At 48.4% G+C, this 27,229-nt stretch overlaps 10 protein-coding genes across 10 annotated transcripts; 7 read left to right on the forward strand and 3 right to left on the reverse strand.

Annotated features, from left to right (window-relative positions):
* On the forward strand, positions 1-840 carry TRV_01809 (uncharacterized protein; the record flags this gene model as incomplete). The annotated part of the gene is made up of 1 exon (XM_003023996.1): positions 1-840. The coding sequence occupies one exon, from the start codon at positions 1-3 to the stop codon at positions 838-840; it is 840 nt and encodes a 279-aa protein (XP_003024042.1).
* Positions 841-2,795: 1,955 nt separating this feature from the next.
* On the forward strand, positions 2,796-4,115 carry TRV_01810 (inositol 5-phosphatase, putative; the record flags this gene model as incomplete). Its single annotated transcript, XM_003023997.1, has 1 exon — positions 2,796-4,115. The coding sequence occupies one exon, from the start codon at positions 2,796-2,798 to the stop codon at positions 4,113-4,115; it is 1,320 nt and encodes a 439-aa protein (XP_003024043.1).
* A 1,169-nt stretch (positions 4,116-5,284) lies between these two features.
* Positions 5,285-6,685, reverse strand: TRV_01811 (uncharacterized protein; the record flags this gene model as incomplete). Its single annotated transcript, XM_003023998.1, has 2 exons — positions 5,285-6,036; positions 6,079-6,685. The coding sequence occupies 2 exons, from the start codon at positions 6,683-6,685 to the stop codon at positions 5,285-5,287; spliced, it is 1,359 nt and encodes a 452-aa protein (XP_003024044.1).
* Positions 6,686-7,667: 982 nt separating this feature from the next.
* TRV_01812 (RNA 3'-terminal phosphate cyclase, putative) lies at positions 7,668-9,419 on the forward strand (the record flags this gene model as incomplete). The annotated part of the gene is made up of 1 exon (XM_003023999.1): positions 7,668-9,419. The coding sequence occupies one exon, from the start codon at positions 7,668-7,670 to the stop codon at positions 9,417-9,419; it is 1,752 nt and encodes a 583-aa protein (XP_003024045.1).
* A 645-nt stretch (positions 9,420-10,064) lies between these two features.
* On the forward strand, positions 10,065-10,504 carry TRV_01813 (uncharacterized protein; the record flags this gene model as incomplete). Its single annotated transcript, XM_003024000.1, has 2 exons — positions 10,065-10,127; positions 10,190-10,504. 2 exons carry the CDS (start codon positions 10,065-10,067, stop codon positions 10,502-10,504), a joined length of 378 nt encoding a protein of 125 aa, XP_003024046.1.
* A 6,743-nt stretch (positions 10,505-17,247) lies between these two features.
* TRV_01814 (uncharacterized protein) lies at positions 17,248-17,772 on the forward strand (the record flags this gene model as incomplete). Its single annotated transcript, XM_003024001.1, has 1 exon — positions 17,248-17,772. One exon carries the CDS (start codon positions 17,248-17,250, stop codon positions 17,770-17,772), a length of 525 nt encoding a protein of 174 aa, XP_003024047.1.
* Positions 17,773-17,884: 112 nt separating this feature from the next.
* On the forward strand, positions 17,885-20,629 carry TRV_01815 (uncharacterized protein; the record flags this gene model as incomplete). Its single annotated transcript, XM_003024002.1, has 1 exon — positions 17,885-20,629. The coding sequence occupies one exon, from the start codon at positions 17,885-17,887 to the stop codon at positions 20,627-20,629; it is 2,745 nt and encodes a 914-aa protein (XP_003024048.1).
* A 546-nt stretch (positions 20,630-21,175) lies between these two features.
* TRV_01816 (uncharacterized protein) lies at positions 21,176-22,840 on the reverse strand (the record flags this gene model as incomplete). The annotated part of the gene is made up of 4 exons (XM_003024003.1): positions 21,176-22,078; positions 22,137-22,253; positions 22,324-22,641; positions 22,730-22,840. The coding sequence occupies 4 exons, from the start codon at positions 22,838-22,840 to the stop codon at positions 21,176-21,178; spliced, it is 1,449 nt and encodes a 482-aa protein (XP_003024049.1).
* An 849-nt stretch (positions 22,841-23,689) lies between these two features.
* TRV_01817 (uncharacterized protein) lies at positions 23,690-24,517 on the reverse strand (the record flags this gene model as incomplete). The annotated part of the gene is made up of 1 exon (XM_003024004.1): positions 23,690-24,517. The coding sequence occupies one exon, from the start codon at positions 24,515-24,517 to the stop codon at positions 23,690-23,692; it is 828 nt and encodes a 275-aa protein (XP_003024050.1).
* A 927-nt stretch (positions 24,518-25,444) lies between these two features.
* On the forward strand, positions 25,445-27,115 carry TRV_01818 (uncharacterized protein; the record flags this gene model as incomplete). Its single annotated transcript, XM_003024005.1, has 1 exon — positions 25,445-27,115. One exon carries the CDS (start codon positions 25,445-25,447, stop codon positions 27,113-27,115), a length of 1,671 nt encoding a protein of 556 aa, XP_003024051.1.
* Between the last annotated feature and the right edge of the window lie 114 nt (positions 27,116-27,229).

Below are 27,229 nucleotides of genomic sequence, written 5' to 3' on the forward strand. Positions count from 1 at the left end.
ATGAAGGCAAAGATAGCCAAGTCCGGTTCACAGGCACCACATCTCAACAAGGAGAAAGATAAATCGAACTTTCGACAATACGACAAAGCTTGCGAGAGGGTCAAGGAATTTTACCGAGAGCAACACGAGAAGCAAACAGTGGCGTACAATATTGAAGCAAGACGACAGTTCCAGTCGAAAGTCCGCGCGCGCATGACCGTCTGGGAAGCAATTGAGAAACTCGACACCCTTATTGATGAGTCAGACCCAGATATTTCACTCTCGCAAATTCACCATCTACTTCAGTCAGCAGAGGCCATTAGGCATGATGGAAAACCACGATGGATGCAGCTAGTTGGCCTTATCCATGACCTGGGAAAGCTTCTATTCTTCTTCGGGGCTCAGGGTCAGTGGGACGTTGTTGGGGATACCTTTCCAGTTGGCTGCGCATTCGACGAACGAATCATATATCCAGAGACATTCGCCAACAACCCGGATTCGACTCATGAGGTTTATAGCACGAAGTTTGGCATATACAAACCGAACTGTGGAATGTACAATGTCATGCTCTCATGGGGTCATGATGAATACCTTTACAATGTTGTGAAAACGCAATCAACCCTGCCAGAGGAAGCGTTGGCCATGATAAGATATCATTCATGCTATCCTTGGCATACCGAAGGAGCCTACAAAGAACTCATGAATGAGCATGACCATCAAATGCTCAAGGCCGTGCAGGAGTTCAATCCTTACGATCTGTACAGTAAGAGTGATAAGATCCCAAATATCGAGGATCTCAAGGTACGTCTACCACTCTTTGAGCTTTGGAGAACTACCTACCATATTTGGCCTTTGTTCTAACTACCATTTTCTTCACAGCCCTACTACCTCGAACTCATCGACGAATTTTTCCCAAATCGAGTCATTAACTGGTGATGAAGTAGAGTACTTTGTTAACCGAATCAACCCCTTTCCACCTCCATTTCCTTTGTCTCTCAAAAGTATTTTTTTTATTGCTTTACGGGGTATTTTTCGTTCCCACTTCTCACCTCTTCCTATTCAAATGTTCTCCATTCACCCAGCTTTACCACTTTTCATCGCATGTTTAGATGTTTTGGAGTTCCTTGATTCCTTTTTCTCGTATTAGACAAAAGGCTTTGTCAGTTTTTTTAATGAGCGAACTAGGGCACTCTATGATAGATATACAGGGGAGGAAGGCAGGCTAGGCTGTCTGTTCGGTGGAGGTTAGTTCTAATGTTATAATCTCAAAATTAATAGATCTCCTTTTTGACAGGATAGTATTTTATCGGCAATCACAGCTGGTAATGTGAAGTGGCTCTGTCTTGCATGGAATGGAGGTTATTTTACCTGTTAGGTTGGCCTCGATAAACGTTCATTCCCCCTCGTGGCGCAGATCTATAGCCGAATTTCCCGTTGGCCAAAGTATTATATTTGTATGAAAACCTGCAGCTCATCATTGAATCGGCCTATAATATGCGGATGTTCATCCAAATCTCACAAGTTCCTCTAATATAACGGGAATAAAAAACCTCGCCAGTATGTCGATATTGCATGGCGGAGTCAACGATCGTGAGTCGGGAAAACCTGCATGAATAACCAGTAAATGCAGGATATGATTCGGCTATATCAGAGAAGATAAGGCAAGGTCGATATTTGGAAATCAAAAGAAAACTAACGGCTAATGATACACCACTCCGGCGCAGAGGAACATATGCGCGATGCGCGATCGGCGTGATTTTCAAATTCCGGCGGGAGCTGCCTAGAAATTTAAGCAGATGATTATTCAATATTCGAGCTTCATTTCCTATATCGGAGGTGCAAGTATAACAATTAAATGTCTGAAGGTAACAGACAATTCGGATGACCCTTCGGCTTGGCCCAAGCCTTGCAGGACGGATGGTCACAGTCAGGGCTTTGATCGGATAGGAGTACGCTCTCAGCCGGAATCGGATTGTTTTATGATCGGTGTTTCTTTCTAGGCTACTACTCTTCCGTCCAATACGGATAATGAAAATTCTCAAGGAGACCTGCATCGGATTTAGATGAAGACTGGGTCAATCATCTCAAAGCAGACTGACAGGTGAAAACTCAGGCAGTGATTAGCCGACAGGAGAGCAAGGTGCCGTCTCATCATCGCTGTCATCTAAAGCCCAGCTTCTTGGTAGCCGTGTATCGGAGAATTGAATAATGCTTTGGTATTCAGCCTGTTGATAGCCCAGCCATATTTGAAAGGCGACGGCTTCATTCGGCCTCAGGGGCCAAGAAGACACCGCTTTTCCAGTATTTAATGACTCCAGCTGACGAGCAGCCCTTTTGGAGCAGTCCAGGTCTGGCCGGGGAATTCGTGAAGGGGGCACCCCTGAGATGCATATATTCCGGGTTGGGATATGGAGTTATGCTCGTCCAGTCCAAGTCTCGCAAGTCCGTCCAAATAAAAACTAGTCAGTCCCGAATAACTAGCTAGGAGCACCTAACTAGCCGTCCCGGCCAAGGAAGAAGCTAAATACCAGCTTCACCGCCATCGGCTTGCTTGCTTCTCGAAAGCCCTTGAACCAGGTTTTCTTTTGGTGTCGTCTGGATGTTTGTTTACTGTTTTCCGCTCTCGAAGCGTCTCCGTGTGGAGATTGCCGCTGGCACGTGACCATTCCGAAATCCTCGATGGAGCATCCAGGATATAAAAGTCGGCGAATCCTCCGTCCCAACGCTTAACCAGCAGATGGACGACGTGCAGAGCCATAACAGACCATCCAGCCCGGCCAAGTGGTCGTCTTGCCTGTGTTGTTCGCGCTGCAACGATGCTGACTTCAAAGTCGTGGCTGAATGCATACATTCTGACATTCAACTGTGCGAGAAACACCATTGATACCCAGATATTTGCCTCTCACCTATTTGATGGCCTTCCAAAGGATTCCGATCCAGTCAGTTATCCAGAGGTCTTGGTCTTGTCGCTGCAAGAAATCGCACCCATCGCGTATGCGTTTCTTGGCGGGTCATTTCTCGAATGGTATTTTGATGCGTTTAGACTGGCTGTTGACCTGGCGACACCTGAGGATCAGCGATACCAGAATGTCTTGACGAAGAATGTGGGGATGACCGCTATCATGGTATTCATTCGAGATGATTATGTTGACCGCATAGCATGGAAGGAGGAAGCAGAGGTTGGAGTTGGAGTCCACCAGGCTGGCAACAAAGGGGCTGTTGGGGCAAGAATAGGGTACCAAGTGGACTATGATAGTGAGGACCAGCTTCCCTTAACATTTGTCTCATTGCATCTTGCTCCAGATGAAAGTGCAATAGACCGGAGAAATCAGGATTGGAAAGATATATGTCAGAGACTTGTCTTTACTGGTTGCGATGTGGCGGGTCAATCGGGGCGTCAACATCGACAATATGACGAAGAGGGAACGCCTTTAATCCCAAGCTATCACGGGTCAGAAAGGGGCAGTGGAATGTACTCGCCGAACACGTATCTATTTGTAGCCGGGGACTTTAACTATCGCACATCACATAGAGACCCTCAACCTGGCGATATACCCGCGTTTCCCCAACCCACAAATGACACGAGCAGTAGGAACCATTATATGCACCTGCTCGCTCATGACCAGCTCACAAGAGAGCGACTAGCAAACAGAACTATGCATCATCTCTCGGAACGACCCATTACATTCCCTCCGTCCTACAAATACTCTCTAGAAGCCCGAGAGGGTAGTCTGCACCATCCTGAGGAGGGGTTCAAGTGGGCTAAGAACCGGTGGCCCAGCTGGTGTGACCGCATACTATACCTAGAAAACCCATTTCCAGGAGACGAGTCTCAAAAAGTCCAAGTACATCATTACGGCATATTACCGCTTTTCCAGACTTCAGATCACCGTGCCGTTGTGATATCTCTTTCAGTCCCTCTCAAGACTCCGCCCGCCCTCCAGGACTCCTCTGCGATCTCCCCTCCTTTTGACATTGATCATGATTGGCGAAGCAAGCGTTTAATTGCTAGAAAGAAGGAAATTGCCGTAGGAACTATGGCCTATCTAGCTCTAACTTGGGAGGGCAATGGCTTGATATTAGCAACGATTTTGGGGATTGCTGCTGGATACTTCACCCTGTATGGTCTCGAATAATACCTCTAATCCCGTGAGAAGAGGTGTAACATTTCCCATTCTTGGATGCCTGCTCAGATATTAATAAAAAGACTTATAACCGGATACTGGATCGGCTATCGGAACAGATTTTAAAATCAAGCCCCTCCTCTTTCTGCATGTCCGCAATATCTTGCAATTTATAGTTGCATTTTCTATGGGCCCCATTTATCAAATTAATCTGGTCGCTTTAGTCTCCCTCTATGCTGAGAACAAGCAGCTGAACAATGAATGTCAATAAGAACAAGTGACCTGCCCAAGAAGCACATCGAACGTATGATACATGCTTTGGCCCGAGTCCAGGGCCCATTCTACCTCGCGGCCTGGGATGCTATGGAGACTTCAGAGGGTTTCCAAAACGCGACTCCACATATTTAATTTCCAAACCGCTCCAAACGTTTCACCCCTTGTCAAAACAAGTCGCCTTTACAAAAACGAGGGTCGGGTCGAGCTATTTACCGATCCTTGGGACGGCAAAGTAAATATTTACAAACATGCCAATCGCCAACCTTATTATCAGCCGCTCCACAACGTTTATGCCGGCGTGCGAAGAGGATAATTTGTGCATCTTTTGAGGCTATATGCGACGCAACGTACGCACGGGCGGCACCCAGGAGGACAGGAGAAACGCATGGAGGCCTTCAGCCTTTGTTTAGACAAGACATGGTTATGGTGTTTCGTATTTGCCAGCGCTATCTGCGGAGGAATGGCATCTTATCCTCTCCGTTTGAAACAACATCAAGCCACCCGCCACGGCTGGACAAATAGATACTTATATTGTGCTGTCTAATCAATGGACTCCCTGGCTTGGGGGCGGCCGTAATGGAGTCGTCCGTTTTCTGTACGGAGAACGGAGTATTTGCCGTGGTGATCATCGGCTACTTGGATAACTAGTTTCTACAGCCCCTGAGACAGTCTTGTACTCTCCGCTGTCAACTCATTGTTGATTCTTGTAGCTATCGGCTTTTGTCTACGGAGTATAGGGTGGTAATATAAGTTTCGGCGTTTGATACTTCACGTTGTCCAGTGATTTCTACGAATTAATCTCGGCTTTGAACAAGTCACAGTGGACGGCTAGGTCCATGTATGCCTTTACTAAATGCGGGCTTGTTTATTCGCAAATAGAAATATATTCAAGTGAAGACCCGGAATTAAAGAGAGAGAGAGAGAGAGAAAGAAAGCCGAAAAATGCTCTGGACAGGAAGATATCCATGATGCTCTAAGGTGAGGTTCCCGAACTCACTCAAGCCTTCTGCGTCGGACATCGACCTTCTTACTGTCTTCCACGCCCTGGCAATAGGCTGAATCATCTTTGATAGCTGTGTACCTCCGGCTGCCCTGTGTAACCGGATATTTTGTTGCTTCAGATAGTCGTCCCCTACTTTCTTTGACGTTTGGCGGAACCGAATAAGTTGCATCTCGGATTTCCACAGGCTCGCTGCAGGAACACTAGCTACTGCAATATCCCTAGGCATAGCCGTGTCCTCACCGGTTGAGGAATGCGATTGCTTTTCCTCCTCTGACTGTATACCATCCAAGTTAATAAATGGTGATGCTTCGCGTTTCAGAAGCCTGCCAATCTCCTCGTCCAAATCTGCGGTGGGATCGAGCAAATCACCATCCTCTTCTTTGAAATCAGGCTCAACCGTAAAACCGCATCCTGCTTCCTCCTCGTCGCTGCTGGTGTCCCCGTCTCTGCCCCCGTTGTTAGTCTTGGGAATAGTTCCCGGGTTGCCCAAATCCGTGGGACTCGGCGCCCTTGATTGTGAAGACAACTGGTCATCGCTAATAGGACCGGATTCGCTTTGAACGGGATTCAATCTGGCCAGCTCTTCCTGGCGTCGAAGTTCTTCTTCTCTAATGCGCTCATTCAGGGTTTCTAGCCCTGCTTTTCGAGCCATCTCTGCTTCCTGCTATTTTTCTTCATATGCCATGCTTCGCAAACCGGAAGCGACTCCACAGGCATAGTTAAACCTGGCTGACACGCCTTTATAGGCCAAGGCCCATTGTGAAATGAGATTGTAGACCATTTCAAAAGCTATGGCAGCAGCGACTGTGTTCTCGGCGATTCCATAGAATGTCCACTCAATTGAGTTGAACTTGCGGCTGGAATAGAATTGACAGTCAAAAAACATTTGCATGGCGTGAGCAGCTTTGATAACAAAACCTTCGTTTTGTATAGAGGTGCTCCCTTCCTTTGTGCTAGTGATGGCCACGATACTGCTTCCTGCAAACTGGACCTGCTCGTCTGACTCCTTCGAGAGCAGGTCGGCGTTGGTAACATTATGTTGGGCCATCAACTTTTGCGACAGAAAGAGGGCCGCCTTTGCCTCAGACTCTGTTGTATTCTCATGGTTTGCGCGCTCAAGACATTTCTTGATGCGGTCGAGAATACGATCGTCGATCGAGTTACCACCGGCCGCCAACGAAGGTCTCTCCTCTGCAAGTGATTTGACTGATGCCTTTTGTCGAGGTGACTTCGTTGTAGGCTTGCCAGGTGGACGACCCCTGGAGCGCTTGTTGTAGGTCTCGTCCATAACATCTTCGCACATGGCGAAAGATCTTTTCACCGGACATGCCGCCATCGCACCGTAACTATCCTGGCGTAAAGTCACGCTCCCGAGTGCACAGGATAAGTCCTTTCTGAACAGGCACTGTCTGTTGACCAGGACTTTTGGACGTGGGCTTCCAGTCCTACACCCTTCTGCGCACGGGTCTCCTTCTCCCCCCTTGACCATGGCTGCCTGCCTGCAAGCCTCAGCGCTTCAGACATGGGGTAACATCTCTGGACTGCAATGCTCGTCGCAGGTCTGGCCAATAACCAGTGCCTTATATTGAAAATGAGTGCAGCAGCGGTGAGAAACCGGCCACAGAACAGACAATCCCTGGCGGCTAACAGGTGAGCGGAACTGCAAGGCTGGCCAGGGGGGAGCCTGCGAGGCATCGGCCAGTTGGAATGAAACGGATACCCCGTAGAGCCATAAATTAAGGAAGATGAAATGGTAGACGGCGTTCTGGCTGCCTGGAGGGACCAGAAGGAGTAGTCAGAGGGTAGAACCAGCGCCGAGACAGGCGTCAGTCGTCGAGAAGAGAGAGTGAGCCGTTAACTGATATAGCTCTAGCAAAGGTTTGAATCTTGACATCCATCGCTATTCGCCATTGACAGGTGGTTGAATGGTCAATCAATGTCCAACTGGCGTTATGATGCGATGTGAGTGCAGGAAGTCAGCTCGTGACGTTGACCACACCCTACAACAACATCATCACCATCATCATCACCATCATCATCATCATCAACAACAACAACTACCAACTCCCAGCCACTACTCGGTGTATCACTTTCCCAGGCTTCTTCGGTCGATATGACTCTGCCTTTACGGCGTGATCTGCATTTCGAGTCATTCAATCTCGCTGTGATGACTCACCCCAGCCACATTGAAGACCATCAATAAAAAGGGCCGGCAACGAAGGCGAAGGCGCCCGTTGATATAGAACAGATTTTGAGATCAACAGCAAGAAGATACCAGACCCGTCATGCTTCATCTAGACGGCAGCACGCTCGAAGGCGGCGGCCAACTCGTGCGCATCGCTGCCGCCCTATCAGCTTTGACCGGGAAACCACTGAGTATCAGCCGCATACGCGCGAACCGAAGCGGCTCCAAGGGGCTGAAGGCCTCTCACTGTGCGGCCATAAAATTCTTGCTTGATGTCTGTGGAGGGACCGCGGTGGGGAACCAGGTTGGACATCATGAACTCTCCATCTACCCAAGGGGACAGAAGACCGGGAGGAGCAGTTTGCAGACCAAGCCGGAAGACAGCAATGCGAATTCAGACCTGAGAAAGTCGGCGGCGTCTTTACAGCAGCTATCACTTACTTCTCTGTACTCGTCACCGCGTGTCACAGTTAAATCAGAGTATGACATACGCCTATCAACACCGGGCTCGGTCTTCTTAATATTCCAAGCGCTCTATCCGTACCTTTTGTTTGCCGGCGCATGCACGCCGACAATAGAAGCCGATGCTGGCACTTCAGACACGGCACGGGAGCATCCAAAGGGAATACGGGTAAATATCACAGGCGGCACGCATGTGTCATTCTCCCCGTCGTACGATTATATATCCCAAGTGTTGATTCCAAATTTCGCGAAATTTGGGCTCCCTCCTTTATCTATGGAGCTGAAGAAACGCGGCTGGGCCACAGGCCAATGGGCAGAAGTAGGGGCAGTGTCGTTGGTTATTTCACCCTTATCGGCAAATGGGACGCCGCCTAGGTCTGACACCATATCATCACCGTCGCACGACAGTGGCAGAGCTCAGGCCGAAACACCCCCTGTAGTATTCCCGAGCATCGAGCTGGATGCGTTTGACAAAGGATTTATCACGCAAATAGATGTGACAATCCTCGCACCTGATACCCTTGCACAGAAGCTTCTAAAGGAACTTTCTGCAAAGTCGGCCAAGGGCCGCAACAGGGACAAGAAGTTGCAGAAGAAGGCAGTTCTTTGCCATGACCCATCCGGGGTCCGAAATCCGTATCGTGAGCAGGAAACTTCGGAGGACGGAGACGAGTACCTTAGTAACGCCGGAGAGCAAGCAGCGTGTATGGGTGATGCCTGTAACATGAAGCAAGGACCACCTCAAACGGCTCGAGAATTCATCCAGCTGGAAACTATCAGGACGTTATCCAGAGAGCTCAATCGTCAGGTCAACAGAGAACAAAGCGTGTTACCAGCCACACCAGAGATCGACGATGCAGAAGTCGATGAGATGCAGTCACATCGTATTAATATTGGTGACGTGGTTGTTAATCTGCATACATCAGAGGCAACGTCCCACTACTCACAGACCTATATCCTCCTAGTCGCCCACACATCGACGGGGTTCCGTCTGGGGAGAGACGCACTTTATTCGTCGTTCCACCATGGGCCAAGCAAGAGTGACTCCAAAACAGGGAAGAAGGCTAGGAAAGGGTCTGCTAGATCCAGTGCAGACAGTGGGAATATCCTGCTGAGAATGAAGGGCATGATCGATCAATGCGTGACAGACCTAATGGATGAATTCGAAAGCCATCCAGGAGACCAGGGGCAGGGCAGACGGATAATCATGCCGAAGAAGGCAGTTGATGTATATATGAGGGATCAGCTCGTTGTATTTGAAGCGCTTGGAAGATTGACCCATCCCGGCCCCCATCTATCGGCGGGCGGGGAGCAGCGGGACGAGGAGGGAGTTAGCCTTCATACTCGCACCGCAAAGTGGGTATGTGAACAGATACTTGGATGTCCATGATGGACCAGAGTGTTAGCGCTACTCCGTGGTCAAAATATATACTGGAGCGATGGCACTATCTTCTACCCGCCTCCCCTAGCGCATTGGGCTCGATAGTATCGATCATCACGAAGGAATCGACAGCATCTTCACTCATCCACTCAATCAATCTGAGAGCACATTCTATCTAAAACTAAATAGCGTCAACGATGGGATCCATCAGAACGCTTTAGGCCTTGTTTCACCTTGCCATAGTCGCGCAGCAATGAAGCCCTAAACGTGCCTAAAACATGCTTCATATATGATATTCTGCAGACTACGGAGTAAATCCATTACTTCTATTCAGAGTAAGGAGAAGCTCCCCATTCATATTATTATTCACACAGACCCAGCAAAGCTCAGCTGCAGCTAACAAACCGGACTAGTTAGTGGATAGGGTCAAGGGTGTGTCGAGCTGTCGGTTCAACGGTCGTCGTGGCGCTCTTAGCGATCTAAGCGAGGCGCAAAAAAAACAAGGCATCACCAAAGCTCAAGAAGGCGTCGAAGCGTCTGCCCTGCATGTTTATTATTCGTTTATTATTATTACGAAGCCAAATAATAATAATAATAAAAATCAGGGAATAGAGCAGTTTTGACTGGTATAGTTTTGCGTCGCCTCTCTCCATGATGATCAACCTTGTTCATGCACGCCAGCTACTGGCTGCTACCCACAATGGAGTAACCAGCTATGTATGGCATAAAGCGTCTCAGCCTTCGATAATAGACAACCGTTCAACGCCCTGGCACACCAGAGGAATATTGGTATATTGGGATGGGATAGGGTAGTCCAATCCTTGGAAGAAATATATGGTCAAGAGAAAGAGAAACGACACCAAGAAATTTTAAGCAGCCGCCTGAACGCCCAGTATGATGTCACGCAGCAGCACTCGCTGAAGATCTGGAGGCAGAAGAAAAAGAAAGAAGGGAAAAAGGCCCTTGTCCCTTGCGGAGATGCCACTCACAGGCTAGCATTTACCAGCGGAGAGGATTTTGGGTCCAGGATGAATCCAACTTACTCCATATGTCCATTTCACCAGACTATCAAGGCCGGGTTGCTAAGATTATAACTATCTCGGCGCTTTGATGATCGCAATACAGAGGGCATTGTGTCGAGGAAATTAACCAAGGCGAATAATCGCCAATAGATATGTTCCCCTAGCTAATCTTATACCAAATCCTTTACGTCATGAATATCAAGAACCTAAGCAGAGCGGGCTATGCCAAAATCAAGCCAACAGGGCCACCACGCAACGGACTAATAATTAGCGACAAGTTGCAGGGTCGAGAAGAGGCGTAGAACAAGTCTATACAAATACCAAGTCGAATAAGGCAGCAAAATAAAAAGCAGATAAAGAGGCGGCCATGTTAGAGCCAACGAACAGGCATAAAGCCAACGAGATAGCTGACGCTGGTGGCACTGCTCTTATTCTTTGTTTGAGCATACGAGAAAAACCTCCACTTTGGTCGGACTTTCAGCTTCTTTTTTTGCACTTGTTTGCATGTCGAAAAAGGCGAGAGGTCGAGATGTATCGATTTTGTATCAAGGAATCCCCTTTGCCACCCCCTGAAACCGCCGAACCCAAAATACGTTTTTGCCCTATATTTTCTTTTTCCTGGCCCTGCTTTCCAATCGAATTCAGTGTGTGTTGGGCTGGGTAAGTAAGTTGGGAGACTGGAGACTGTTGAGTAGTATTCAGAGGAAGACGGGAGGCCAAGCAGAGCGCCCGGCTCGTTTTTGCCTTGTGGTTGCTGGCCTCGTAATTGTAATTTAACAGAAGTCGAGTAATCATAATAACTAGATAGGCGGCGGGAGGTAAGATGAATGGAGGCAATAAGATGCAAGAAGGGGGTATGTTGCTATAATAAAAGACGGAGAAAAAGAACCGATATATAACAAAACAGTAAAAAACAATACAAAAAAAAAGGACGATTAATCCAGAACGATCAATGAAAAGAAAGGAGTTAAAGAGGAAAAAAACCAGAGAAATCCAATCTGCTAAAAAATGCAAAACACAATAGCCTCCAGATGCAGTTCAGCTCGGCATATAAACAGTCATACGGTATCGATGATAAGAAAGGTAAAAAAAAAAAGGGGGGGAGAAGCCAGCAGCAGTCCAATCCAGAGGTGAATAAAACATGTGGAAGAGACGCGGGCATCGAGAAGAAGAGATAGAAGCCAAAGGTAGGGGGTCCCTAGTCCAGAGGGCGGCCGCCTTGAAAGAGATGCGTGCGATGTCCAAATGTTGAAAGTGAAAGACCATTCACAGGACAGCAGGTTTGCTTTTTTTGTAAACACTTTCTTTTTTGGGATTTTTTTTATTATTTCTTTTCTTTTCTCTTTTTTCCTTTTCTTGGTCTTCTTTTTTGGTTGAATGGTTGCACCCAGGCATGTGTGTGTAAAGAGCGTGGTGGTTTGTTTGGTAGTTTTATGCGGAATCCAGTCCCAAAGTCAAGTGTCGTAGATGAATGCTTTTATTCCCCGGTTGATGTTCAAAAGGGAGACAGAGAGAAGCAAAAAAAGGGCAGAATTAGCTCTCATCATCCTCATTCTTCTCGTCCAGCCACGCCCGTCGGTAGGCTGGCTGAGAGCGGAATGCAGAGCCAAATGGAGATGGAGAAGCAGGACGGCGCAGGTTGGAGGCCTGTCAAGTATATGTTAGCTTTGCTATATCAAAAGAGCAAATCGCAATACAAGAACATACCACACAGGTAGCGCATTTGGCTCCGTCAATGTTGACACGACCACGGCATCCGCGGGGGTAGTTGACGCAGGAATACATGATTATCGGCGTAGGTCTCTTTCTTTTGAGAAGAGTAAACGGTCGTGTAATATCGAAGCCCTTCGCTTTTTGGTGGTGGTCGATGGTTTTGCGCAAAAGCCCGTCCTTCAATCAACCAGGGGGTGTTTTTTTTTCCCTTTTCTCTTTCTTTTCTTTCTTCCTCCGGCTGTTGATAAATAGACCCAGCTAGCAGGCGGAAGAGCGTCAAAGTATGCTATGCGGTATGCGAATCCAAGGAGCGAATTGAACAAGCAGGGTGCCCGGTAAGCGATTATAAGAGGATTGTATATAAGAAAAGTATTAAACAGCAATTGAGTGAAAGCAGAAGAAAGGAATGGCAACCAGCGAGACGACTGGAGAAGTAGAAGTAGTAGCAGGAAGCAGAAGCAGTCGGGGAAGAAGAAGAAGAAGAAGAAGAGGCGGCCGGAGCAAAGGGGGCAAGACGCAGGTATATAAAGGCAGAAGGGGGGCGGAGACACAGAGCAGCGCAGTAACTAGTTAGCAGTAACAGCAGCAGCAGCAGAGGGGAAAAAAAGCAAAGAGACGAAAAGAAAAGAAAAAGGGCCAAACAGTTCGGCTGTTTGAGACTTTTGCGAGAGCTTCTTCTTCGTCTTCGTCTCTATCTCTTTTCTGCTGCCTCCAAGGGGACTCTTTTTTGCTTTTGCTTTTCTTTGCTTTTGCGTTTCTCCTGGAGTCAAGGCGGGAATTGCAGTGGATCTCCAGCTCGAGGATCGTACATATAGTACTGAGTTATTGTCAGATGCTAAGATGGCCGCAGCAATATCGATGGCGATAGTAATAATATATATATATAATATGCACTATAGCCTCTACACGGAGTATGTAGGCGTATGAGTAACAGTGAGCAAGGGAAGAGTGTAGCGTAACCAGCTGTGCATCCAATATATGTCAGTTAAACTAGCAGCGGAAGGGGGGGGTGGTTGCAGAGGAGGCAAAAAAGGAGAGCATCCCCGGCCCTTTTTATCTCTTTCCCTGGCCCAGTCACGGCTTAGTACCGTCCGTGATGCTCTCTAAACATGCTTACATGCTGGCGGGCAGAGACAAAAAGCTTGCCCGGTGCTGTCGCTGGCTGGCTGCCATATCCTGCCTGTCACATTCCACCAATCTCTGCATTCCAACAAACCCCGTCTAGTTCCGTAGGATAAAGACGATATCCCTCCTTTTTTTTTCACACAGTCTGCGCTATGCCCAACCTGATACGGGACGGAGTACGCCCGGCATCACATTCGCAGGAGAAAGAAGAAAAAAAGGGGGTGGTGGATGTGGGATGTTGCTGTATAACTGAATGGTAATTTGAACATCGCCGTCACCATCACCAACCAGCCAGCCAACCCACTAGTTAGCCGGCCGTCACCAACAAGATAACTACTAATTAGTTTCACTGCTGGGCTGCAGCGGACGAAGAAGAGAAGACGGTGGAAGCGGAGGGAGGCAGCCGCTGACACCGCCCTTTGCACAGCCCTTTCACACCGTCTTTCTTACCCTACCTTTGATACTTCTCCATAGGATTTCAACCAGCAGCCAACGTCTCCCTCGCTTACATACACCCCACTTGCTCGCTCCAGAGTCACCTCCCCGCCCCATATATCAGCCACATGGATGCACTGCTGGCGATGTCAGGCATCAACAAGGTCCCGTCGTCCTCCTGAAACAGCCGGCGATTCCACCCAAACAGGTTTTTTGTGACGCCTGGGTCGAGTCTGCTGCCATCCTTAACGCTTCTCCGATATAGGCTCAGCAACTGTCCGGCCCTACCTTGTGAACCCGTCGCATATCCAGATCTATATCCTCCGTGCTCCTGATTCCTGGCGCTGTTACAGGCTCGTTGCATGCCAGGAAGTCGTCTGCTTCTTCGCCCGCTGTTCCGGCTCGAACGACTCAATGTCCGCCCGCCCTTTACTCACGGAAATTAATAGGTCTGGTCTCAATTTCAAGAAGTGGGATCAAAGTAAGATTACCCTGTTTTAATTGAAAAAAAAAAAAAAAGAAGGAAAGGAAAAAGAAAAGAGAAAACGGTCGACTGGGTCATCTTTTTTAACGGCGCTGGCGCTGGCCTGTCCCGATCTTCGCTCGCAATTGGACCGTCCTTTCGCTGTCATCAAATTAGCGTCGGGCCCGTCTGGCAAAGGAGCGAAGGCGTGAGAAAGGGAAAAGAAAAGTACGAGAAAACGGCGGATCCATCGGCAACAGGGTCCAGACTTGCGTCTTTCTCATCTTTCTGGAGCTTTCGATATCTGTTTTAGTTTGGTTCCCTTGGATAAGGCAGGTTAGACAAAAGGCAGTAAGCACACTAAAAAGGGAGTAATAAGGGGGGAGGAAGATCTCTTGCAAGATCTAGAAGTGTTCTTTGTTTATACCGAGGCCGACGGATGGCAAAGGCCAGCGAGGCTAGAACTGTTCCTCACATCTCCCTGGGCGTCCAAGGGGGCCTTTTTTTTTCGCCGCTTCTTCCTTCCTTCTTTTTTTTTCGTTTTGCTTCGCTTTGCCCTCAGCCCTGTTTTGCCTTGACGCCCATGCGGGTTCCGAGAACCAGTTTGCAGGTTATACATCTAACGCTGTCCTATATCTGGAACAGGGAACGTGTACACTTTCCTCTGCGCGTATACCTCGCTCTCTTAATACGATGATGCGCCTCACGAGGCACGCCGTAGCGCCAGCGGTAGTTGGAGATTGGGGTTTGCCAGACTCAAGAGTCGCTCTGGTTTCATGCTTTTTCTTTCCCTTTCGAGTCATTTCTTTGCCAACAATTCTTGTCCTTCCATCCCACATCCCCCTGGCAATTCGTGTCCCCCGGAAATAATAGTGTACGGTACCAAGCCTTGTCTTGACAAATGATGCCATTGCCATGTCATCAGCGCCGGATGAGAATAAAGGCACCGGTTCCCGGTCGTCGTCAGCATGGGGGGCGGCAGGATGCGTTGTTGGAATTGGTCAGGACTACCCAGAGCCAGGCCCAAGCAAAGAAGACAAACAGAAAATGTCTTTTTAAGCTTATTCATTTGGCTCAGCGATGCGCATCAACAGGACAGGGTACTTAGCGGTCGCTTTTGTTTTTCTTCATCCTCTTCTTTTCTTTTCTCATCTTCCACAATTCTGGCTGCAGCTGGATTATTAATAACTGTGACTTGCATGAGATTAGAATCATTCTCCCTGCATTTCCTCCGTCATTGTGCATAATATGCAAGTACGTAAGGAGAAATAAATATCAATATCCCAGCTGACACATGTACGTGGTTCTTCTATGTGCAGTTGCACTCCGTACGAAGCAACTCTTGGCTTCCGCCTTTTTGGGTCATCCCCCTCCTCCTCCCCATAATCCTTGGGTGGATTCAAGTTGAAAATGCAGGTTGGGCATCACCCCAAGCCACGATCAACGGCTTTTCTCTGAGGGGCTGTGTGCTGCAGCTCGTTCATCACCTTTCATTTTATTCTTCTTCTTCTTCTTCTTTTTTTTTTTTTTTTTAGGCCAAGTGCCGTGAGAAGTCCGTTTTTTCCACGGCGTATCAGCCTCGATGAATGAAAATAGGGGCAAGATAAAGAAGAGAGCGGGGTAGGGGGCAGTTAAATGACCCCTTTTTCAGTTGTCTTGTCCTCGTTCTTTGACGAAGGGAAATCATGTCTGCAAGGAAATAGCATCGTGAGTGATATACCAACCCAATTTTATCGGCAGAGAGGGGACGACGAACCGGGGAGAATCTCGAATGATGGTAAAGTTGCTCCGGAATCCTGTTAAACACGGAGTAACTATGCGCCTTGTGAAGAAAATGTGAAGCCTTCCACTACTCCGACCATGCTGAGGCTGGTCAGCCCCCAATGCATGATGCAGTCAGCCAAGACAGGAGTACAGCAAAGAGCCGTCAAGGGTATCACAGAATATACCCAACCAATCTCTCTTCACACGCACACTTTTTTCGCTTTTTGCTTTTCACGATATCGGCAAATACGCTGCGCCTGTACTATCCCGACTCTGATTCTCATCGCGTAATGGAACGAAATCCCGAGAATGACCATTAATGGAGCGGTTGGGCAGCAAACCTCCAGCACTATTGCGGACGGGAAAGCCGCAAGCTTGCTGCGAGGTTGCTTTCTTTCTTTTTTTTGCCCACCTTTTCCCTTTGCTTTCTAGCTACTTTGTTTGTTCTTTAGTTTCGATTCTTCTTTGGCTGCCTCTTCTCTAACGGAGAAGCTTAAATATAGAGACAAAGCTTCTGTGCCTGCTGTCCTTCCGCGTATTTCTTGTTGCCTGAAGAGCTGACTGGCCAGATGCACATGTCTCGTCTTTCCTGCTTGGTTGGTGGTTAACATCAGGAGTAGTATCCGTACGGAGTAAGCTATGGAGTATGGATCGGAGATTGTCTATAGCGTGTGTAAAAGAACTGAAGCAATAGTACTAGGCAGAGAATAGCGTTTGACTCCGTACTCTGGCCGCTGGGTAGAATGGGGCGCCTGGCATGTTGCAGGATGGGTCTTCCATTTCGCTTTCGTATACTCCGTACTAGTTTAACTAATCAGCTCTGCAGGCGAGGTGGGTTCACTTCCCTTGCAACAGTGTTTTGTGTTTTCATCGTGTAAAGGCGCTGTCTCATCCCTTGGACATCTCGCATAGTGGCTCAATGGCAACATCTCCGTCGTCTTGTCTGAAGTTGATGTTCGTCTCGTTTCCGGCTTCCCTTCCCCCCCTTTTCCTTGCTTGGTGCCGATGAGATCACGAGACGCCTTCGCCTGGCCGAAAGAGGAAAAAACCGACGACATCAACTTCGAGTATGTCGAAAGCCTCTGCTCACCACCCAACTGCCGGCCAACTGACGGCGCGAGGCACTTAACCGCAGTGGTGTGCAGATGGGGACGGGTAGCGGGAAGCGGAAGACGGGAGAAAGCGCGCAAGGCGAACAAAAAACAGGGGGCCAGGACGAGTTTTTCACGTCACTCTAACTACACAGCCTATCCCTGGAGGTCACCCGGCCAGCAAAGAACCTCGCGCGTTTTCGTACGAGACGAACCATATCAGCATGGACCTCGGGATGTTTTCTGCTGATATGAAGCGGCTCTACAGTCGTCCGCCTCTCGGCCACTCATGTAGGGAGGGGGTCTGGGACGATCCTATATGCGCTGTATTGGCTGATATACCCTCAAGTTTGGCCGTCATGGAGTCAGTCATGCGCATGCGCAAGGAGACCAAAACAGAAGAGGAGAGAAAATGTCCCTGCCAACTCGCTCTCACGATCTCCCTCCTCTTTTTCCTCCCCCCTTTTTTTGGGCGGGTCCGATCCGAGAATGTTCACAAAGCGAGAAACTACGCAAGTATGCGCCTTCTGTCCCATGAGCTTCAGAAGCCATGGACGGCACTTGCCATGCATTTGATACCCATCTTTGGTTGTTTATTTATTTACATCGTGATATTTACCTGCAGATGCAGAAGCTACGACTGTCTCCGTGCTTACTCTTTGAGTCTGCGAGATGTAAACATCCCAATCCAGGTGGAGGAAGAAAAAACGCAGTTTTTCTTCATGAAGCCCAAATATTGCAGCGCATAGTTTTTCTGTATATCCTTTTATCGAATACTCAGGTTTGCATTGGTTTAAAAAAACAAAGCATTAAAGCATTGGAATGATATCGCAGAGACCCGATACGAGACCATAAGCAATAATGGTTTCCAACAACTCAAGTGGAAATAAGAGAGTCCGGAGGTCAAAGTCTTCAGCTTCAGTGCAGAACCGCCGGCCGGCAATGTCAGAGGCTTTCGATTCTGAACTGGCGCAGCTACAAGCTTTGGCAGCGGCATCTCTAGCTATGCGGCGTCATGATAACCGGCCTTCTTCTAGCTTGTCAAGCTCCAAGAAGTGGTATGATCATTCGTCCAGCACGGACGGTAGCTATCACCAACAACCCCTTTCTCAACCCGGCGATATAAAAGATGAAAGTGAGAGTTACTGCCGTACAAGCGCCACCGAGTCGACTATACTTCCACGAATGTCCGAATCGTCCGGAGTCATGGAACAGAATAGGCCGAATATCTGCCCAGCGTCGCCGCGTCCATCCTCCTACAGGAGACTTCGGAAATCAAAATCCATGTTTACCACCTCCCACGAGTCTGAACGGTTGTGTCATGGATCTGGTAACAACCAGAGAACAAGTTCGGGAACAAGCCGTCTCTCCCGCCGTACCCTTCGAAGGTCCTTGTCCTTTTTTAGGGGAAGTAGCATATCAAAAGCCGATAAGGAAAACCATGCAACAGTCTCCACTTTACCAATTGAACTTGCTAGAGAACAATTCCAAAGGTCTATGGAAGAAAAGCGTGTAGCGAATGGATCAGAGTCAATTGTTACCCGCAGTTCTCGGCAAGTGCCAAAGCCTTTCAAAAAGTCCATGAGGTCAAACGGAACGAATGCTGGATCTACTACCCCCTCGAGATATGCATCTACTGGCACCCACTGTGGGCCTAAGGGCCGTCTGTTCTCGTTTTCAATTAAGAATAGCATTCGTCGGATTTTCGGGAGACGGCCATCAAGTAGCCGGGAAGAGTTACCAAAGCAGCATGGAGCCCACCACGATTTTGGCTCTTTTGACGTCGGATCTTCCGAGGGCTCTTACTTTGATGAATCTTCCGACTATGCTAAATACCAGGAACAGCTACTGTCGCAAAATGTAGCTAATACGGCCCCAAGTGTTCGATCCATGAAGAGCTGCTCGAGCATGGCCACCTCCAACTCGCGCGTTACAAGCTGGACGGACTCAACGGCTGGTAACACACTAACTATGAAACAGTTTCCTCCATTGACTCGGCAGGGCTTGGATATCATTCGTGAAGATAGTGATGTGTACACGCCTACTCCTTCTCCAGGCCGACACCGGCATGATGGGTACTCTATTTTCCGGCAACCCCTTGACAATACGGTTGACATTGATAGCCAACGGATGTTCTCTGCCCTCATGCGGAACATTGATGAGACTAAGAACAGAAGGAAAACTAACCAAGCTCCACTAACCAAGTCAAAGGCCAAGTCAAGCCATGATTCGTCTACGAATGGTTCTCCCCTGACTATTAGAGCAGTCAAGCAATCACCCAACACACCCTCCGCAAGGCAGTCGATGTCTGGCTCTAGGGCATCCCCGAGTTCCCGCAGCCTCTTCTCAGTGAGATCAAGCCGCACTGTTAAACTAACTCCACAGGAGATTGCTCGCAAAAATGAGATGGTTTCTAGAAAGCGATCTGACCAGACAATTCGCGGCTTGGGTCGTTTAGATCTATCAGGAACATCTATCTATGAAAACAAGCCCACGAGAGAATGGCAAAACGAGCAGTTAGAAATGCGGGATGACACCGGGAGCGTGATCATCAATATATCTCAAGAGGATGGAGATATTCCACCGTCACCAAGTGTTTATTCAAGGACAACAGAAGCGAGGTCCCCATACAGACTGAATGTTGACTCTTCAGACTCTGATGAGGAAGAACCTGGTACTGTTACAATTCTTGATAGCCAGCGTCTACCATACCCTCCCAGACGTAGCAGTCAGGCCGCGAGAGGAATCAGCAGCGACTGGAAAACATGGATGAACTCTCAAATGGATTTGATTGACGCTGCTGCCCGTTCGGCAAGCTTAGCAAACCCTACTTACGCTCTTCCTGGTCACTACCGAGAGGATACCCAAATTAATGGCCCAAGCCCGGAGGAGCTGAAGCGCGTTGTACTGGCTCGTCGCAAGCAGTCATCTCGCGGAGTACCAAGTCCCAGCAGCACCGCCGGCGGAAGATCTACCAATGGTGAACCCAGGGTAAACATAACAGAAGCCCTCTCTATACCAAACAATAATTTTTCACGCCCACTGCGCAGTTCGCCAAATGGCAATCTGTCAACATGCAGCACGGTAGTTCGAAAGCCATCTATAACGACCTCAGCAATTCGTCACCCGTGTACTCCGTTGATATGTGATAGTGAAATGACTCCATCCCCACTATCGGTCCGAGCCAGGAGTATGTCAAGGACACCAACAACTGCCACTGTTCCTCCTCTACAGTACAATAAAACACGGCCAACTGAAGATGGCGCTATCTTGGAGGACTCTTCGCTTATCAATAGCGGCCAGTCTTCTGAAGGCCAATCTGGGCCGTCAGTGTCCCCTATATGTCTGAATGATGGTAAAAGACTACTTCAAGAAATCCAGTTCAATTCCGTGCGCCCAAGGCGTGAGCAGACGAATGGTACCAAAGAAAACAAATGGGCTTCTGCTTCGTACCGCCAGAATGGCCGCCCGAATTATGCGTCAAAACTCAATGGCCTTCATAGTACTATTAGTACCAAGCGTATGGTGGACATATTTTTAAGTGAGCGAAGTCAGCCGCCCAGGGGCAGTGCAGATGATAGTGCTCCTGAGCCAGCATTTTTATGAAACTGAAGAAACCATCGGATTCTATTTTGCTTAGCTTACCCTGGGTTCCTTGAACATCCCTCTTGTTGTGTTGGAATAAAGATAGTGCATACAAGATAGCAGGAATTGCTATCTTTTTTAGGTGTAAGATTAAGTCCTGCATACCTCAATTAGTATATTTATCGGTCCTTCTTTTGTCCCTAAGTTGATAGTGGACGTAAATATATTCTGTAATGGTTGCATTTCATTTTATGACGACTAATGTAGGTAACTTTCGTGCATATCTGCTATTGAATATATGCAACCAGGAGCTATTAGCACGGAAATAGTAAATTTATGTCAGAGAAATGGCCATATATATATCTGCGATGGTAAACTTAGCAAAGATTATTCAAAATGACAAGATCCTAAGCTGAAAAGGGAAACATAATTATTCCATGAAGTATGCGAAGTATCCAGTAAGGAGGCCCAATTGACCAGCTAACAACAAAGGTCGAAATCAGTGCAGTTTAGTGTGTATTCATGCAATTCATTTTTTATGCTTTTATATCTCGATAAATATTCGAGTCAAGAACAGTAGTTTGCAGGGAAGCTTCCCCTGACACCACGTAGTTCTCCCTGCCACCAGTCATCTGTACTGTCAGTTTTCTTGATGACGCGGATCCGGTCGCCTTCCTTGAAGACGAGATCGCCAGCTCCTTGACCGCCAAAGTCGTAGAGTGCAGTGACAAACTGTATCTGGCTGGTAGAAGCTGACCGTGGTGGAGGTGGAGGTGGGGGTTTCTTCTTTGCGGCCGCAGCTGCAAGAGATGCTATTCCGCCCATCGAAGGGGGTGCGGCCTGTGTTGGTTTCGTACTGGTGGGTATGGGAGGAATATAATGGGGCGTGCTGTGGGGAGGTGTAGGAGCAGGAACAGGAGTAGGAGTAGGAGCAAGGTGATGGGCGCTATTATTATTATTATTTGGAGACTCGTGTGTTGGTTGTTCTGACGCAGACTGGGTGTCTAGCTGCGATGACGATGTATAGCGGCCGATTCGGGGACGGGAATCCAAGGATGAAGCAGAGGGTAAGCGAGAAAGCGAGTTAGGCGAAGTAGACGGCTTGCGCAACGTACCGCCGGCACCGATAACTGGACGACCGTTTGAAGAGGGGTGGTTCCCGTTCCTTTGGTCTCCAGATGTCCGTGGCTGGCGGGCTGTTTTACCGCCGGCAACACAATTGAAGCTTTCTATCTCACGTTGCACGCTGAGAAACCCATCTTCGAATGTCCGGATGATATCCTCCATTGGCGGCGGTGGAGATGGGAGCTGTTGCTCTTCACAGTATGTGTGAAGGACGGTATAGTAGAGAGCGAGCAATGTATTTTGAATCTCAATCTGTGCACCAAGAAGGTGAGGGAGGATAGAAAACGTGGCTGTTATTATCCCCGGAAGAACAGAGCGTAGATGGTCGTCTGCAGCGTTATAATCCTAGGGATATCAAGTTAGATACCAGCTTCGTTGCAGAGAAAGAGGGAGGACTGCTTACATCCGTAGCCTTGGATAGATCCGCCTCTGCCTTTGCCAGAGCGGCATTGTCTCTGTCAGAGCGCTTCGTCTTCTTCCTCGAGGAGTCTACTCGACCCTGGTATCTTTCAAAATCCAGCTATATAGACCAGTTGGTTAGCTCAACGCACACGATATCCTTGTAGACACTCCTCTCAACGCAGGCGTACCTTTTTATCCTCTCGTTTCTTGATCACTTTCTTAAGCGGCTGCAGATACTCTCTTGCGTCCATGGCTGGCCGAATAATCCGGTCATCAACCGCACTCACTTCGGCGACCAGGTCTGCCTTCAAAGAGTCATACTCCTCTCTCAATCGGACCACGCGGTGTAAGGTATGTTCGGGGACGACCGCAGGGGTATGGTCTGACGACGGCTCCGATGCGCCAACGATAGGGTTGTATAGCTGCTCGAACTCCTGGACGAGGCGAGCCTGGTAGGTGAAGATCGAAGACCACGCATCGCGCCATGCTTTGCTCGATTCGATGATCTAGTTCAGATGTTCATCAGATTCAGCTGCAAGAAAGACAGACGCCCGGTCAACCAGGATAGAGGTAGCAAGCAAAAGAAGATCATACCTTCTGGAGCAGCTTATCGGCATCGTCGAAGTCCTTGAGCAGAACAGAGACCTGGCTCTCGTCCGCCGAACGCTTCATGAACTTGCCAAACTGGCGATTGATGTTGAGCATGGTGGCGGTTCTTGCGAGATCACTAGCTAGTTAACGCAACTGAAAAAAGGGATCCAAAGGGTAGGCTTCAGGCTTCGTCCCGCCGTCCGCTGATGGTCTGCGGTCCAGTCTAGCTAACTAGTCAACTAGTTACCAGGCAGGCCAGCGAGATGGCACGAACCGAGTCTGGAACCCAGCTCTCCAGGGCGAAAAAAAGAGGTGACAGTGGAGGAGGAGACAAGGGAGAAAAATTTAGCTAACTCGTTAACTAGTTAATTAATCTCAAGCATGCGCACGGCGGGGTCTGGCATGGACGAAGAAAAGGGCTCCCGGGATGCAGAGCCACGCTGCGCTCCGCCATGTGTAGATAGATGGCTGTCCTCTGGCAGGGAGGAAAAGGAGAGAGAGAGTAAGTAAGTACGAGAAGAAGAAGAAGAAGAAGAAACCTGCTGCGTCACAGAGTCAAGGGCGAGCCCATCCCTGCTGTTTCATCAGCTCCAGCACCGCCCTCTGTGCGACTTGTTGGATCCCACTTTAACTAACTTATAGCTGCAGGAAAAAGGACTGTATAGACCGAGCGATTACGCGTTAATGAGCTAGTTAACTAGCTGCTAGTTGCTCTGCCTAAGCATACGCCAAGTGGTGGAGTGCCGTCGACATGGACTTGATAGCTAGGGGGCTGTCTTTCTGGAAGAGTATATTCTATCGTCTAGACTGCACAGAGTGCTTGCTATGTACATGCTTGCATTGATACACAGTTGAAGGGAATAAAAGCTCTGCTTTCCTCCTAACTAGCAGTTGAGGCCTTGTGGTCAAGAGCTGTCCAAGGTACAGTAGTTCTGTTAATTCCATGCAATCCGTGGCTCGCCTTCACCCGAAACCCTGCGCTGCCCAAGCATTCTGGCAGATTTCTCTAAAGTCGGCCCTTGTGATAACGATGTCCCCTTCGTTAACCTCGTTCCTCTGCCGGCCGACGACCTCCTCAAAGGTGAAAGTCATGTCACCAGTGACTTCGGTGGTATCCTCCTTGCGAGTTGCCATGACCTCCTCCTCGACAACAATGGGGGCAATTCGTCCGTCAGCCTCCCTTGTCCACTTACGGAAAACGATACAGCGGGCTTTCTGGTCGATTCTTGCGGTAACGATTACTCGGGTCTCTGATCCATCTGTCTCTAACCATCCCCTAGCATCCATGGATAGCTTTTCCCCCGCTTCCGACGGTCCAGTCTCGACGACTACCGACGGCCATTCTTGATGGAGTTGTCTGAGGCTACCGTCTGGCTCCTTGACGAATCTTCCGTTCTTGCTAGTGACTCGGCTGCTACGAGTATCGGCCAGCCTGTCTGGGAGGCCCATTTCTAATATCCCAACCCTGATGTAAAATATCAGATCGCTCGCGACGGATTCATGACCAGGATTTGACAGTGTTTTGAGAATTAATAGTCTTTCTGGTAGGTTGGCCGTAATTCGAGGTCCTTTATCGAGATACTCGGAATCGAAGTCTTCAAGGATAGTTGGAGGCACGTCTACCACCACGAGAAAGGGATCCTGAGTATCATCTTCATAACACTCCTCCACTGCTGCCCTGAGGTCCTTCATATTGGTATATCTGATCTGGCGTGTTCCTCCAGGAAGCCCGGTCAATAGCCTTGAACAGGCATCGCGTTGGGGTAGCGTTACCTCGTCTGAATAAGACATGGCGGGCCTGCCACATAGATATATATATAACAGAGTATGAACACATATAACAAGGTAACTAACTAGTAGTGGGTAAGTGTTGATCAAACGGAGCATATTTATACACAGCTCAAAGTTATGACATCAAAACTCAAAATACCCAATATTGAATACTCCATCATTCACACTCTATTACTGCGCCTAAAGAGGATTCAAGTGACTTCAAGCAGGATAACTGTATAGTGAATATATCAAGAATACTCTTAGTATTCTATATTTACCTTGCTAGGAGGTCACATCAAGCAGGAGACAAAAGCGAGTCCCTACGGTAAAGGACACCTACACGAAGTTTCCATAAAACGGCGAGAATATAAAGCGGACAGAGTACTCCGTAACCACAAATATAGAATCCAACTGTCGACGTATTCTCACACCTATCGAACTGATTCCTGCTCCCGTTCATGGCCCCCAAGCTAGGGACGGGGATCTAATTAGTTACTAGTTAACGGCCCCGAACTCTATCATAATTCTCCGTCCTGGGCCTTGTTTAGTGGGTATGAAGATTCAGGCTAGGTTGACGGCAAAGAACAGCCACGCAGACCATCTGCATCAGCTGAATATTCAGTCTTCGCATCGAAAAATAGCCAGAATCTCGCAGTTTTCACTCTTTAACAAGTCGTTGAAGTCGCAAATTTCCTTCTTTGGACTTGAATGACACTGCTTAGTAATAAGATGGTTATCGATAAGAAAAATCATGACTAAGCATAAATCACGCGTTGACGCGTTTTAACTCAAAGAGGAAAGTTTTGATGTCGAGGTAGCCTTTTTTTGCATTAAGAACAGTCAGAACAGAGACACCATCAAAGAGGAAGATTATCCAGGGGGACAGGATAAGGATATGAGGAGGCGGATGCACGAATATATAATTCCAGGCGTCGAGACTGAGCCATGGCTTCTCAGAGAATGAGCCTCTCGGTCCCGCCAACTCAGAATACCGCGCCGGTGATCAAATTCCAATGCCTCTTCACCCACGATATCAGGCGGAAAGCGAAAAGGTGGCAGGATGGATTTCTCCGGTTTCACACGTTCAACAAACGCGTTATGGTCTATGACCCCACCGGGAACCTAGTTGGGGACTTGCACTGGCGAGATCGTGATATGCTGCAGGATGGGGATGAATTCGAACTGGAGAGAGGTATCCTGGTCCAAGCTGGCGAGCAACTCGAGAGTACAGTTACCGATTTGACAGGGCTGCTGGAGAAACGGAAGTCATCCCCTGCTAAACCGAACCACTCTCAAGCCCGCCCAAGGAATGCCAATGTTGGACGGCCGAACGATTTCAAAGCTCCTTTTCCATCCAGCGGCTCGAGTATGAAGTCTTTAAACGAGGTGCTTGGGATTAAGAAGAGTACACAACCAACAAGAGTGATAAGGTCTCCCTATGAAGAACGGGAACGATTAAACAAAAGCATGTGTGAATCTGAGGAGAGACCGGCCAAAAAGCGGAAACCATCTCCAGAGTGTGACACGGAGGAGGCATCTCGACTGTCCCATTCACCGCCACCGCCGCCAACAAAGAGTCTTAAAACCCAATTAAGACCTAATGTGGAAGAACCGGTTACTAATAGCAAATCTCGCGATGCCTCCGGTGCTGAACCTCGTGTTCCAGGTGGGGTTACAGACCTATGCAATAAGATATCAAATGAAAACAACCGCCCTAGCTTTGCATCGGCCTCGACTGCATCATTCCGACCCGCAAGTGCAGTTGAGCCAGAGCCAATCTCTACAAAAGATCGCCGGAAAAAGTCCAGTGGTAAAGCGTCAGCAAAACAAATGTCTCTCACATCCATGTTTGGCAATGTCCCAACGACAACTCTTGAAGTTGCGCCCAGGCAACCTCGCAACCAACTTATCTTTGTGGACAAGCTTGCAGAACAACAAGCCAAAGCAAGAGAGAAAAGAAAACTCGCCGAAAATAATACAGTCATGAACTCAGAATCATCTAAGAGAGTAGATACCCTGAAATCTCCATCGGCCTTGAAGCCAAGGGATAAGAATATAACCTCATGCCAATCTGCAGCGCAATTGTCTAAAGATGGGAGTAATGATGGTGAGACCCCTCGTGTGCAACAAAAGGCAACGAGCTTACTGGGATTTTTCAAGCCAGCTGCGGTTACAACCCAAGAACAAGAGATTCAGCATGATGACAATGAGGCTACTGTAGTAGAGCCAAAGCCTTCTAGGCCTTTGCAGAATATGCAACGGAGTCTTTCAGCTACAGATTCCAAGCCTGTGGATACTACATGTTCAACCAAACCTCCGGTTCCGGAGGCGCCTGTCCCTCATATCGAACCCGGCGAACAGAATGCACAGCTAGAAAAGCATCGGCCCCTAGAGAGGTCAAACTCAGATTCGTCAGCCCTAAACCCACCACGACCTGTGCCCAAAAAGCGAGTTATCCAAACAAGGCTTTTTCCAGATCGGATGCTAAGCCTACCAGCAATGGATGAACCAGAGGTTGAAATTGAACAAGGGCCCTGGACATCTGAAGCACTAGATCTGTTCGACTGGTGGCCCCCAGATAGACCTAAGCCCACAATTGGAAGCATCCCTATATAAAACTTACATCTCTGTAGTTATTTTTGACTCAGACATGTATCTTATGACTAATGATAGAGTATATAATACCCCTCTTTAGACGTCTTCCTTCGATAGTATAGTATTCCTCCTTGT

The sequence above is a fragment of the Trichophyton verrucosum genome, assembly GCF_000151505.1.
Source record: "Trichophyton verrucosum HKI 0517 chromosome Unknown contig00168_1.f1.exp, whole genome shotgun sequence".
NCBI classification, from domain to species: Eukaryota; Fungi; Ascomycota; class Eurotiomycetes; order Onygenales; family Arthrodermataceae; genus Trichophyton; species Trichophyton verrucosum.